The sequence below is a fragment of the Loxodonta africana genome, chromosome 2, assembly GCF_030014295.1.
Source record: "Loxodonta africana isolate mLoxAfr1 chromosome 2, mLoxAfr1.hap2, whole genome shotgun sequence".
Taxonomy (NCBI): domain Eukaryota; kingdom Metazoa; phylum Chordata; class Mammalia; order Proboscidea; family Elephantidae; genus Loxodonta; species Loxodonta africana.
Genome location: NC_087343.1, coordinates 1,391,415 through 1,405,039, shown reverse-complemented (window position 1 = coordinate 1,405,039; position 13,625 = coordinate 1,391,415). Strand labels below are relative to the sequence as shown.

General features: G+C 48.3%; 1 protein-coding gene across 2 annotated transcripts in view; it reads left to right on the top strand.

Moving 5' to 3' along the window:
• MARCHF6 (membrane associated ring-CH-type finger 6) overlaps positions 1-13,625 on the top strand; it is an 86,305-nt gene that overhangs the window by 17,152 nt on the left and 55,528 nt on the right. For both annotated transcript variants that reach the window (XM_064270382.1, XM_064270381.1), the window contains exons 2-3: positions 6,582-6,678; positions 7,467-7,540. In XM_064270382.1, the coding sequence (XP_064126452.1) occupies positions 6,582-6,678; positions 7,467-7,540 (171 nt within the window). The remainder of the gene's footprint in view (positions 1-6,581; positions 6,679-7,466; positions 7,541-13,625) is intronic.

Genomic DNA, 13,625 nt, shown 5'->3' with positions numbered 1-13,625 from the left:
CATTTTGGGTATTATGTTATGAGGCTCTGGATTTTATTTAAATCTTTTGCCATAGCAGGTCTCCTTTGACACCAAGCTGGTGGAAGGAGGGGGTGCCAGGTGGGGGTGAAAGCCCAGTTATCCACTCAGCATCCCTCGATACCTGGCAGGGAGGGGTGCTTTGTTACTGCTCAGTAGATTTTGTGATCCCCACAGGCCTCCACTGACACTACCCTGGCTGGGAGAAGGAAGGGTGCCTCATTACCCCCTGGTTGGGCCTGAAAGTCTTGGGTCTTCTGATTCCACCCCTGCAGGGGTGGGGGGCCTCGTTATAGCCCCAGGATTATTGCCATTGAGGCTCCCTACTGGGCCGTTGCTGACAGAGATGGGGTTGGGACTAATTTTTTCCCTTTGTGCCATTTGGCAGGGGTACAGCAGCAGTCATCGTTTAGAAGTTTTCTACCTTGCTAGGTCATCCCTTTCCTGGACCTTTGGCTAGGGAAGAGCAGGCTGTTCTGGGGAACTTTCCTGCCTGGTCTCACTGGTGATTCTAGATTGCCTGCTTCTCCGGCATGCCGCCCAGGATCTAAGAAGCGAAAAGAAAACCAGAGAACTCAGCCTCCATGTCTTTCCTTGAGTCTCGAGCTCCCCAGCTGTTATGCCTTCTTCTCTCCACTGTTGAGTTTTCTTATGCTTGCTTTATCTATCATGTCCAGGGTTTCTAGCTGAAGTCAGTAGGAGGAATGGGGAGAGCCCCATCTAATCTACCTAGGTTCAGAGCTTCCTTCTCCCAGAAGGAACCAGTATCCTGACTTCTGATAATGTACACATGGACTTGGTACTTTTGTCTCTGGCTTCTTTCACTCAACATCAGCTGGGTGAGAGTCATCTACGTCGTGGTTTGTAATTTTAGTTGGTTTATTCCCACTGCCATTTAGTATTCCATTGTATGAATATCTCAAAATATGATTATCCATTCTACTCTCGATAGGCATCGTGGTAAATTTCCAATTTGCAGGTATTACGAATAGCGCTTCCATGAGCATTCTGGTAAGCATATAGGAAAGCTATTCATTTAAAGAGGAGCCCTGGTGGTGCAGTGGTTAAGCACTTGGCTGCTAACCAACAGTTCAGTGGTTCAAACCCACCAGCTGCTCCGAGGGAGGAAGACGTGGCAGTCTGCTTCTGTAAAGAATTTCAGCCTTGGAAGCCCTATGAGGCAGTTCTTCTCTGTCCTGTAGGGTCTCTGTGAATTGGAATTGACTCGATGGCTGTGGCTTTGGTTTTTTGGATTAATTTAAACAATAAGATACTAGCAAAACAGTACCTAATAGACTACACACATCTAAAATAGAAGGAAAGGACTTCTTTACCCTAAACCTGATCCACCAAAGGAAGCAATTGTTAAAAGTTTCTCATGTATCCTTCTAGGATACATTTAGCAGGAACTCTGTATACCTGGGGCAACACTGGTGGCATTGTGGTTAAGAGTTCGGCTCTTAACCAAAAGATTGGCCGTTCAGATCCACCAGGTGCTCCTTGGAAACCCCATGGGGCAGTTCTGCCTTGTCCTATAGGGTCGCTGTGTGCCGGAATTGACTCTATGACAACGGGCGGGCAGTATACCTGTGCAGTGCTTTAGATTCTTCTGAGAAAAGGGCTGGCAGAGAAGAACCTTTCACCCCCTCCACTCCACACACATGCACACAGATCAGGGAAGGAGACAGACTCTCATCAGGTACACTGAGGAGATGGGGCCAGAGGAAGTGCAGTTTGTTCCTGCCTCCATTTCCCTAGTAAGGCGTGCGTATGCCCCGGAGGCACTCTGAGCCGGGGCTGGGGGCCTGCTGGAGCTGAAAAAACAGCCACATTTGTCACACAAATGTTTTATAACTAGGGCCTATCACTTTTCTGAAGCCCTGGTGGCACAGTGGTTAAGAGCTACGGCTACTAACCAAAAGGTCGGCAATTGGAATCCACCAGCCACTCCTTGGAAACCTATGAGGCAGTTCTCTTCTGACCTATAGGGTTGCCATGAGTTGGGATAGACTTGATGGCAACGGGTTTGGTTTTGGAAAGAGGCAAAGAGTGTTTAGGTACAGCCTTCTAGAATGGTGATACCCGTTGCTGTCAAGTTGACATTTTCATCATGAGGGAAAAATCTGCGGAGTCAGTTCTGCAAAATAGATTTGTGATATTGTTTCTTGGACCAAATTCTGTATTACAATCACTTAGATTAAATAGTATTAAATTAGATTTGGGTTGTCGATTGCACAGAAACAGACTTTTAGGGACGCTGAGACAGATATTTAAATCTGATTCTGCTTTCAGATGAGGATACAGCCAGTGAAAGTTTTATCGAGGTATTTTTTAAAACATAGCTAGTGAAAGGAGAAAATTGTTAACATGAGTTTTCAAATTTGTATTAGATAATTTAGTCACATGCCTAAGCCCTCTTGTGAAGAAACTTCACTGGTAAGTTGCACTTTGATAGTGTCAGTAAAATACAAGTTTAGTTATGATATTTGTAAATTATAGTTTTAACTTTTACTTTTAAGTTTTATTATGTAAAATTTCACTCACAAAATAGACTAATATACTGAACTTCCATGTGGTCAACATTTAGACTTAACAGACACAAACATATGGCCAGTGTTCTTTTATCTCTACACCTCCAGCCCCACTTCTGCTGGCTTACTTTAAAGCAAATCCCAAATATTTCATTTGTAAATATTTGTGTATTCTAAGAAATAATGACTTCTTTAAAGAAAACCAAAATACCATTATTATACTGCTTATTTGCTTTATCCTACAAGTTTTAAAATGACTATCAATATTACTGCTGTCAACCCGATGATCACTGTTAAGGATTTCTTTGCAGTTCCTTTTGTCTTAGGATATTGCCTACTGGGGTGTACAGTCATTAGTGTTTCTATGTCTCTCAAAATAATTCTTCTCTGTGGCAAAGCTTCATATATATGTAGATTCATTTGATTAGTTTTTGATTTAGGGATTGCTTTTTTCCATTCTAATATAATTTTGCTTTATATAAGAGGCTTCCATGGCTCTAAAACAAGGAGAATAAAAAGCCTGGTCCCCCTTCCTTTCCTCCTGTAGAATAATGGTAGTTTTGTGAAGCCCCTGAGGTAATATGAAAACTGTGCATTTGTGTGCATCTTGGGAGAGCCATATATTTTCTTCAATTTTCTTTTAAAGGTGTCATGAGACATAAAAAGGAGTAGACCGAAAGCCTTGAAAGCAGGGACTCAAATGGATATGTGTACACCAGTGTTCATGGCAGCACTATTCACAACAGCCAAAAGGTGGGAGCAATCCAGGTGTCCGTCAACAGGTGATGGACAAACAAATGCATCATATCCATACAGTGGGATATTACTCAGCCACGAAGAGAAACGAAGTCCTGATACATGCCCCAACATGGATGGACACTGAAGACATTCTGCTGAGTGAATAAGCCAGTCATAAAAGCACAAACGTGTGATCCCAGTTAGATAAAACATCTAGGATAAGCAAATACACAGAGACCAACGTTTATTAGTGGTGACCAGAGACAGGGGAGTCCCTACCCAAGGGCTACTGAGTTTGTGTCTGGGGGGATGGAAAACGTTCAGAAATGGGTAGTGGTGATGGCTGCAGGGCGTGGTGGATGTCATTAACGTCACCACATTGTACGCCTAAGATGGTTAAAATGGCTACCTTTTGTTAAGTGTTTTTTACCGTAATAAACTTAAACCAAGGACTGCAAACACTGCTCTCTCTGGGTAGCACCTCAGACTCGGGCTCAGGATCCCGGTATACTTACAGGTTGACCCTGAAGAGCTGTTATTTGCCAGATTAGAAGATAAAACAGAAATTTTGGAGATGCGTATTCATTATTTCACTTAAAAGTGATACACATTTTCAACATGTTCATGTGAATAATACTTTTCATTAAAAATGTATTCCAGTTCTAACTTAGGAATTGCTCACCTGGTGTCATGGGAGGCAGCCACTGTCCGTCAGTCCACCGGTGTAGTCCCTCTGCTGTACGCTTGCTGGACAGGAGATCGGAAAAGCCAGCGCCGGCTTGGAGTTAGCAGAAAGACTGCTCTGACCATGGACGCCCTGTGCGAGCCTCAGGGCCCCAGGGGTCCCAGTGTTAAGAGAGCCCCGGGGCTGGAGTCAGATTGGTTGTCTTCCCTTAGTTTTGTCATTGAGAAGGACGGTGCTCCCGAAATCAGAGACCCAGCCGTTTACGTGTCTGTCTGTCCCCTAAGTGGCGATCCATCTGGTGCGTCTGCACCTCCCTCGTTCCACCCCTCTCCTGCCCCAGCCGCGTATTGCGCAGATGGCGTCCTTCGGCTGAGTCGTCTGGGTGGGGCGGTCCGTATTGCGGTAGCAAGGGGGGGCGCAGCCAGCCCAACCGCGGACCTGTCCACACTGACCCTGTCGGTCGCTGCCCGGCGGATGTACACACAGTAGCGGTAACCACGGCTGTTCCTGCCCACATCGCATGCTGCGAATCCAGCGACCGACCGGTCCCCGCATTCATGGACGACGATGTGGGACCCTCATTTGTGTGCCATGGCGGTGTTCCCCACTGCCTCCCTCTGCACCATGTCCCGCCCCTAGGAACTCCCCCTCCAGCTCTCCCTGCTGTGGGTGGGGCGCCCCTCAGGGTATGGATCAGGGATCCCTCACCCGTGTCGGCGCCGACCACCCCACCTGCACCCACCCCACCTGGTGGGTCTTACTTGTCTCAAGTTAACCCACTCATGTCTCAAACCTTGTGGATGATTGTGGTCGCTCCTTCCGCCCCTACCTGGATAAGCCGTAATTCCAGAGCCGATCCACGCCTCGTGATCGGGCGAAGCCCCCGTGGCCCCATCAGCTTTAGGTAGAAGTCGCTGAGCCTCCCGTGGCAACCACGAAGACCGTGGTCTGGGTTGAATCTGCAGAGAATCGACTCCTTTTTCCGTGAGAACAGGCAGCAGGCGAGCAGATGACGCACTCCCAGCCGGAGGCCCTGCCACCCAGCGCCAGCGCCCATCCACAGGGAGGATCCGCCGGCGGCGCGCCTGGTACCCGCAGCGCGAGCTGACTTGGCTGCCCTGCAGCGCGGCCCTGGGTTTCGGCGTGGTGGCCGTCCCCGAGGCGACCCTGCCTGTCGTTGCTTCTCCATGCGTGGAGACCCCAAGCGGCCCAGACCCCAGGGCTTGTGCCGGGGTGATGGCGGAGGGCGACTCTGCTGTGTTTGCCCCGGATGGTGGCTGGCGAGGCGGATAGAAAGGGGCGGCCGGGTGCTGGAGGTGTTGCCGCGCGGGTGAAGGTGAAGGCGGGAGGCTGACCGGAAATGGTGCCTTATTCCCGGGACTCACGGCGCCTTCCGAATCCGAGGCCGCGGGGTGCCAGAGGGGCGACGGGCGGTCGAGCAGCTGAGCTGAAGGCGCTGCCGGGCAGGCCTCTGGCCGAGTCGGCGTGCGGGTAGCCTGCGGGCCACACACGGACGCAGTCGGCCCCGGAGCGGTATTCTGGCTGCCGGAGCGATTAATCGGGCTAACCGGTGGCCACCCCCAGCGCTCGGCGTCCCCGGCTTCTCGGAGGGACAGCGGCACTCAGCCCCGACAACGAGCAGTCACAGGTCCTCGGTGGCGCTGGGTGTGCGCGCTGCGCGCCACCCCGATGCGCAGTGGCGGGGATCCGGGATCCGGGACTCGGCGGTGCCGGTGCGCCAGGACTCCTTGCTGTTGGCGAGCGGACGCGCTTGGGGCTCTGCCCTGTGCATAGCGCCCGACGCCCCTCGGCTGGGCTGGTGGGATCCGCCGTGGTCCTTGCGGATCGGATCGCAGAGAAGACGCCCAAGTAGCAACCGGGTTCCGTGGGTGGGACTGCGGGGGTGCGCCAGGACGCAAGCGCGCCAAGGGTCGGTGGGATCCGTCCTCCTTGTGTCGCGGGCCCCTCGGCGGCGCAGGGCGGCGGGCTGGAAGATGAGCAGATGGCGGAGAGCTGAGCGCGGAGTGAGGTCACACTGCTGTCCTCGCCCTGCGGCCCTAGGCTCTGGTCACTTCCGCTTCGGGCGCCCCCTAGCTCTCGTCTCCGGCCGTGCTTCCGTGACCTTGGGGTGCCTCCCCAGTCATGTGCCTGTGTCAGTCTCGGTGATGTAGAAGGAGCCCCCGTTGTGCCCACCCACTGCGGCTATATGAAGTCCTCAGATGTGCTTTGTGGAGTTTAAACTCTAGGGTGGACTGCACACTAATGGGACCTGATTTTGGGTATTTCCATTCAGCCTATGTCATTTACAGGAGAGTGCAGTTCTAAATAAGACCACTGGGTCTGTTATTTTACCTTCGAATTATTCATAGAGTTTCTGTACAATGGAACAACTCGCCATTCTGTAATTTATTTGGAAAGCTGTTGAGTGTTTTCAGGCATTTACTGCAGTGCCATCCTGAGCACAATTTCCCGTCCTCTGTGCTGTTGACAGATGTTTTGCCAAGTGACAGAGTCTCCCTTTCACGTACTCTGTTTTAGTTTTTGTTGGTGTGCTATTTTTTTTTAAAGCTATATAACCAAAAATAATTGTTTTTCTTTTCAACTAACAGACATATGTCGAGTGTGTCGATCAGAAGGGACCCCTGAGAAGCCTCTTTATCACCCTTGTGTGTGTACTGGCAGTATTAAGTTTATCCATCAAGAATGGTGAGTAGTCCTTTAGAAAATCGTATAATAAATCATTGCAATGAACTTTCTTGATAATTAGTTGTTTAGTTTGTCAAGTTTCGTCATGAAGATTCAGAGAAGAAATTACCCAGCCACAATCTCTAATACCACACCTGTCCTTGTGGCGGGCATCACACCTGTCCTATGGCGGCCTGGCCTCCAGCTGCCCTAGAGTGCCCTTTGCTATGGAGAGCAGAGCAGGGAACTAGCATATTTGTCCCTTGCAGGTCTTGGGGTTTTCTCTTGATGCTGGCCTGATAGTAGCTTACACTTGGGAAATAACTTTGTACCGGGAGCTGTTCTCAGTGCTTTACACATATTTGCCCTCATTTAATCCTCACAACAAGACTGTGAGGGTGGAGGAGACTAAAGCATTGGAAGAATTTGTTCTGGGTGGCACAGCCAGCCAGGGAGGGCTGGAGTAAGAATCTGTACCCAGGTCCCAGGATCATGGTGCCAGCCAGCACTGGAGCTGATACTGATGCTGGGAGAGCCTCCGGTGCAGCTAGCTCTGAGGAGATTACAGCGGAGATTAACTGAACCGTGCAATAGAAATACATGTTGTGTTAATCTTCAGTTCTTGTAGTTTTGTACTTTTAAAAGGCATCAGTTATAAAAAATTAATTATATTGTAAGTTTGAAATTTCAAAATTATGAAAGCTCTGATGTGTAAACTTTTAATGAAAACAGAAGAGTTGTTTTCTATGGAACTTTAAAGTTTCTTTGATGTGAACACTGTACTTCTCTGAATGTGTTTGTCATTACAGCTTAGTTCAGTGGCTGAAACACAGTCGAAAAGAGTACTGTGAATTATGCAAACACAGATTTGCTTTCACACCAAGTAAGTTCCTTAGAAACGTTCGTCGTGTTTGTTTGTTTGTTTTAACTTGGAGTATAGAGGTTATAAGCAATTTAAGCAAATATTAACTTGATTTGTTTTTGATAGTAACAAAGTATTACTACTCCATTTTAGAAAGGTACTTCTAAAAATTGTGTGTCAGGTTCCACACACATGTGTGAGATTTAATTAGCGGAGTGTTACTTTTTTCTTTTACCTTTTATTCTGACAAGTTCAAATGTATACAAAGGTATGATGAGCCCACCTGTGCCCATTACTTGGCCTTATTGGTTGTCAGCTTCCAGCTGTCTTGTTCTACCTGTACACTCCTCCTTCCTGCTTCCTCCCCTTGTTTCACAGCAGATCCCATTATGCACCATTTCATCTGTACATATTTCAGTATGTATCTCTAATACATAAAAGTTCTTTTAAAATATAACTGTAATACCACTGTCCACCAAAAAGATTTAGTGATCCGTAGTCAATGTTCAAATTTGGGATCTTCTCTGTTAAATTGTATAAGTTGGAATAATAACAGAGTTTGAAATTGCCTTTTTTTTCTTAAACGAAACTTTTTAAGGTCAGTTTTCTTTTAGCCTGTGGTAGATGTTTTGGTTTATAATAAATTTTTGCAGGTCTTTAACATTTTAATTTTATTTTCAATTCCTATGCCTGCTGAGTGGTATTTAGCATTGTTCGTCTTAAGTGAGGACTGTGCTGGCAAATGGTAAAGAATTTGAAGCTGTTTTTTCACTCAGGGATCCAAGTATATTGCCCTCCCCGAAAGGTTTTTTGTTTTATTTATTATTTTTTTTTTTTAAGCATTTTGAGCTAGTGAGTATGAATGATGTAAATTAGTGTTTGGCTCTTTTTATATGACAAGTATAAATGATTCAAGTCTTTGTCTTTACGTTTCCACTTCTGGAGCTTTAGATACCTCAGCTTCAAAAAGGTTAACTTTGTTTTGGTAGTCAGTGTTTAATTGTCTGAAAAAAGCTCTTTGGATTTTAAGGTTTATGGCAAACTGTGACTAGTAACTGGGTATCTTCATGAAGTTTGATTGACTGGTAACTGAATAGCTTCAAGAGGTTCGATCGATTCATAGGAAATACTCCTGTGGGCTTGTCCTTTCAGGCCCGTCAGAGTTCGTGTTGGTACATTTTTGTTCTCACGTGGCAGTCATGTCCTCTGTTTTCTTTGCTGTTCTCAGCCTTTGTTAATACCTGCTTCATGGCTTGCGGCTGTCCCCTTGGAATACTGGTCTATGTGGGTGTGTTGTACGAGTGGCCGTGTGTTTGTTGTTGATTCCTCAGTGCTTAGCTGGGGATGGCTGTGTGATGGTGCCCTCAGAAATTTTAGGTCATTGATTTTAAAACCTTGTATATCGTAAACCTGTGTAAGGAATTCCTTGTTGAGAAAGAATTGTCTGTCCCTCCCAAACATTCTTTCTGAGGTACCGGGGGTAGAGATCTGTAATAAGCGATGGTGTTTACTGGAACCATTTTAAAACAGAATCTTTTTTTAAAAAGGCAGAGCCTTTCCGTCTCTGTGTGTTTTGAACCACATTTTGCAGAGAGCTCGGAAGATCTCAAACAACCATTAGGAATTTAACTTTGTGTTGAAATTGGCGGGTGGAGGGGCCAACAGAGGTCAGCGGGCTGTTTGCTTCCGGATCGATCCGCCCTGTGCCACCCGGCCGTGTTTCTCCAGTGCCTGTGGCCAAGGCTCTTTCTCGATGTCAGACCACCAGCTTCACCTTTACTCCTGTTTGCCTTACCCCATCTTGTGAGCAAGGCTCTTTGTCGATGTCAGACCACCAGCTTCACCTTTACTCCTGTTTGCCTTACCCCATCTTGTGAGCAAGGCTCTTTGTCGATGTCAGACCACCAGCATCACCTTTACTCCTGTTTGCTTTACCCCATCTTGTGACCAAGGCTCTTTGTCGATGTCAGACCACCAGCTTCACCTTTATTCCTGTTTGCCTTGCCCCATCTTGTGGCCACGGCTCTTTGTCGATGTCAGAGCACCAGCATCACCTTTACTCCTGTTTGCTTTACCCCATCTTGTGACCAAGGCTCTTGGTCGATGTCAGACCACCAGCTTCACCTTTACTCCTGTTTTCCTTACCCGATCTTGTGCCAGGGCTCTTTGTCGATGTCAGACCACCAGCTTCACCGTCACTCCTGTTTGCCTTACCCCATCTTGTGAGCAAGGCTCTTTGGCGATGTCAGACCACCAGTGTCACCTTTACTCCTGTTTCTCTTACCCCATCTTGTGACCAAGGCTCTTTGTCGATGTCCGACCATCAGCTTCACCTTTACTCCTGTTTACCTTACCCCATCTTGTGGCCAAGGCTCTTTGTCCATCTCAGACCACCAGCTTCACCTGTACTCCTGTTTGCTTTACCCCATCTTGGGGCCAAGGCTCTTTGTCGATGTCAGACCACCAGCTTCACTGTGACTCCTGTTTACTTTACCCCATCCTGTGAGCAAGGCTCTTTGTCGATGTCAGACCACCAGCGTCACCTTTATTCCTGTTTGCCTACCCCATCTTGTGGCCAAGGCTCTTTGTCGATGTCAGACCACCAGCTTCACCTTTACTCCTGTTTGCCTTACCCCATCTTGTGAGCAAGGCTCTTTGTCGATGTCCGACCATCAGCTTCACCTTTACTCCTGTTTACGTTACCCCATCTTGTGGCCAAGGCTCTTTGTCCATCTCAGACCACCAGCTTCACCTTTACTCCTGTTTGCTTTACCCCATCTTGGGGCCAAGGCTCTTTGTCGATGTCAGACCACCAGCTTCACTGTGACTCCTGTTTACTTTACCCCATCCTGTGAGCAAGGCTCTTTGTCGATGTCAGACCACCAGCGTCACCTTTACTCCTGTTTGCCTACCCCATCTTGTGACCAAGGCTCTTTGTCGATGTCCGACCACCAGCTTCACCTTTACTCCTATTTACCTGACCCCATCTTGTGACCAAGGCTCTTTGTCGATGTCAGACCACCAGCTTCACCTTTACTCCTGTTTACCTTACCCCATCTTGTGACCAAGGCTCTTTGTCGATGTCAGACCAACCACCAGCTTGACCTTACTCCTGTTTGCCTTACCCCATCTTGTGGCCAAGGCTCTTTGTCCATCTCAGACCACCAGCTTCACCTGTACTCCTGTTTGCTTTACCCCATCTTGGGGCCAAGGCTCTTTGTCGATGTCAGACCACCAGCTTCACTGTGACTCCTGTTTACTTTACCCCATCCTGTGAGCAAGGCTCTTTGTCGATGTCAGACCACCAGCGTCACCTTTATTCCTGTTTGCCTACCCCATCTTGTGGCCAAGGCTCTTTGTCGATGTCAGACCACCAGCTTCACCTTTACTCCTGTTTGCCTTACCCCATCTTGTGAGCAAGGCTCTTTGTCGATGTCCGACCATCAGCTTCACCTTTACTCCTGTTTACGTTACCCCATCTTGTGGCCAAGGCTCTTTGTCCATCTCAGACCACCAGCTTCACCTTTACTCCTGTTTGCTTTACCCCATCTTGGGGCCAAGGCTCTTTGTTGATGTCAGACCACCAGCTTCACCTTTACTCCTGTTTGCCTTACCCCATCTTGTGAGCAAGGCTCTTTGTCGATGTCCGACCATCAGCTTCACCTTTACTCCTGTTTACGTTACCCCATCTTGTGGCCAAGGCTCTTTGTCCATCTCAGACCACCAGCTTCACCTTTACTCCTGTTTGCTTTACCCCATCTTGGGGCCAAGGCTCTTTGTCGATGTCAGACCACCAGCTTCACTGTGACTCCTGTTTACTTTACCCCATCCTGTGAGCAAGGCTCTTTGTCGATGTCAGACCACCAGCGTCACCTTTACTCCTGTTTGCCTACCCCATCTTGTGACCAAGGCTCTTTGTCGATGTCCGACCACCAGCTTCACCTTTACTCCTATTTACCTGACCCCATCTTGTGACCAAGGCTCTTTGTCGATGTCAGACCACCAGCTTCACCTTTACTCCTGTTTACCTTACCCCATCTTGTGACCAAGGCTCTTTGTCGATGTCAGACCAACCACCAGCTTGACCTTACTCCTGTTTGCCTTACCCCATCTTGTGGCCAAGGCTCTTTGTCGATGTCAGACCACCAGCTTCACCGTCACTCCTGTTTGCCTTACCCCATCTTGTGGCCAAGGCTCTTTGTCGATGTCCAACCACCAGCTTCACCTTTACTCCTGTTTACCTGACCCTATCTTGTGACCAAGGCTCTTTGTTGATGTCAGACCACCAGCTTCACCGTCACTCCTGTTTCTCTTACCCCATCTTGTGACCAAGGCTCTTGGTCGATGTCAGACCACCAGCTTCACCTTTACTCCTGTTTGCCTTACCCCATCTTGTGGCCAAGGCTCTTTGTCGATGTCAGACCACCAGCTTCACCGTCACTCCTGTTTGCCTTACCCCATCTTGTGGCCAAGGCTCTTTGTCGATGTCAGACCACCAGCTTCACCGTCACTCCTGTTTCTCTTACCCCATCTTGTGACCAAGGCTCTTGGTCGATGTCAGACCACCAGCTTCACCTTTACTCCTGTTTGCCTTACCCCATCTTGTGGCCAAGGCTCTTTGTCGATGTCAGACCACCAGCTTCACCGTCACTCCTGTTTGCCTTACCCCATCTTGTGGCCAAGGCTCTTTGTCGATGTCCAACCACCAGCTTCACCTTTACTCCTGTTTACCTGACCCTATCTTGTGACCAAGGCTCTTTGTTGATGTCAGACCACCAGCTTCACTGTCACTCCTGTTTCTCTTACCCCATCTTGTGACCAAGGCTCTTGGTCGATGTCAGACCACCAGCTTCACCTTTACTCCTGTTTGCCTTACCCCATCTTGTGGCCAAGGCTCTTTGTCGGTGTCAGACCACCAGCTTCACCTTTACTCCTGTTTACCTGACCCTATCTTGTGACCAAGGCTCTTTGTTGATGTCAGACCACCAGCTTCACCGTCACTCCTGTTTGCCTTACCCATCTTGTGGCCAAGGCTCTTTGTCGATGTCAGACCACCAGCTTCACCGTCACTCCTGTTTCTCTTACCCCATCTTGTAAGCAAGGCTCTTTGTCGATGTCAGACCACCAGCGTCACCTTTACTCCTGTTTGCCTTACTCCATCTTGTGGCCAAGGCTCTTTGTCGATGTCAGACCACCAGCTTCACCTTTACTCCTGTTTACCTTACCCCATCTTGTGGCCAAGGCTCTTTGTCAATGTCAGACCACCAGCTTCACCTTTACTCCTGTTTACCTTACCCCATCTTGTGGCCAAGGCTCTTTGTCGATGTCAGACCACCAGCTTCACCGTCACTCCTGTTTACCTTACCCCATCTTGTGGCCAAGGCTCTTTGTCGATGTCCGACCACCAGCTTCACCTGTACTCCTGTTTCCCTTACCCCATCTTGTGAGCAAAACTCTTTGTCGATGTCAGACCACCAGCTTCACCTTTACTCCTGTTTGCTTTACCCCATCTTGTGACCAAGGCTCTTTGTCGATGTCAGACCACCAGCTTCACCTTTACTCCTGTTTGCCTTACCCCATCTTGTGACCAAGGTTCCTTTGTCAATGGCAGACCACCAGCTTCACCTTTACTCCTGTTTCCCTTACCCCATCTTGTGGCCAAGGCTCTTTGTCGATGTCAGACCACCAGCTTCACCTTCACTCCTGTTTGCCTTACCCCATCTTATGTACTTTGGGAAACAGATAATGTTGTTTGACTACTAGGCTACCTGTGTGTACACAGCTTTGCCTGGGGCTCATGGCCGGGAGTGAAGGACGGAGGATGGCATCTGGTGACCGTCCTGCCCAGGGGCTCATGGCCGGGAGTGAAGGACGGAGGATGGCATCTGGTGACCGTCCTGCCCAGAGGCTGTTTTTGTTGGCGTACACAAAAAAATTTCACAGATGGTTTTCCTCTTAAATGACTTCTTGTTAAATGGGGCATTGTAGTAACTTTTTGGTTCACTTGCAGTTTTTGTAGAAAATAATTTTAAGTGCAGTATAGTTATTAAAAGTTAAGGTAGCCCCACAGGCCTGTTTTGTATTTTTGAGCAAAGCTGTTTTTAAA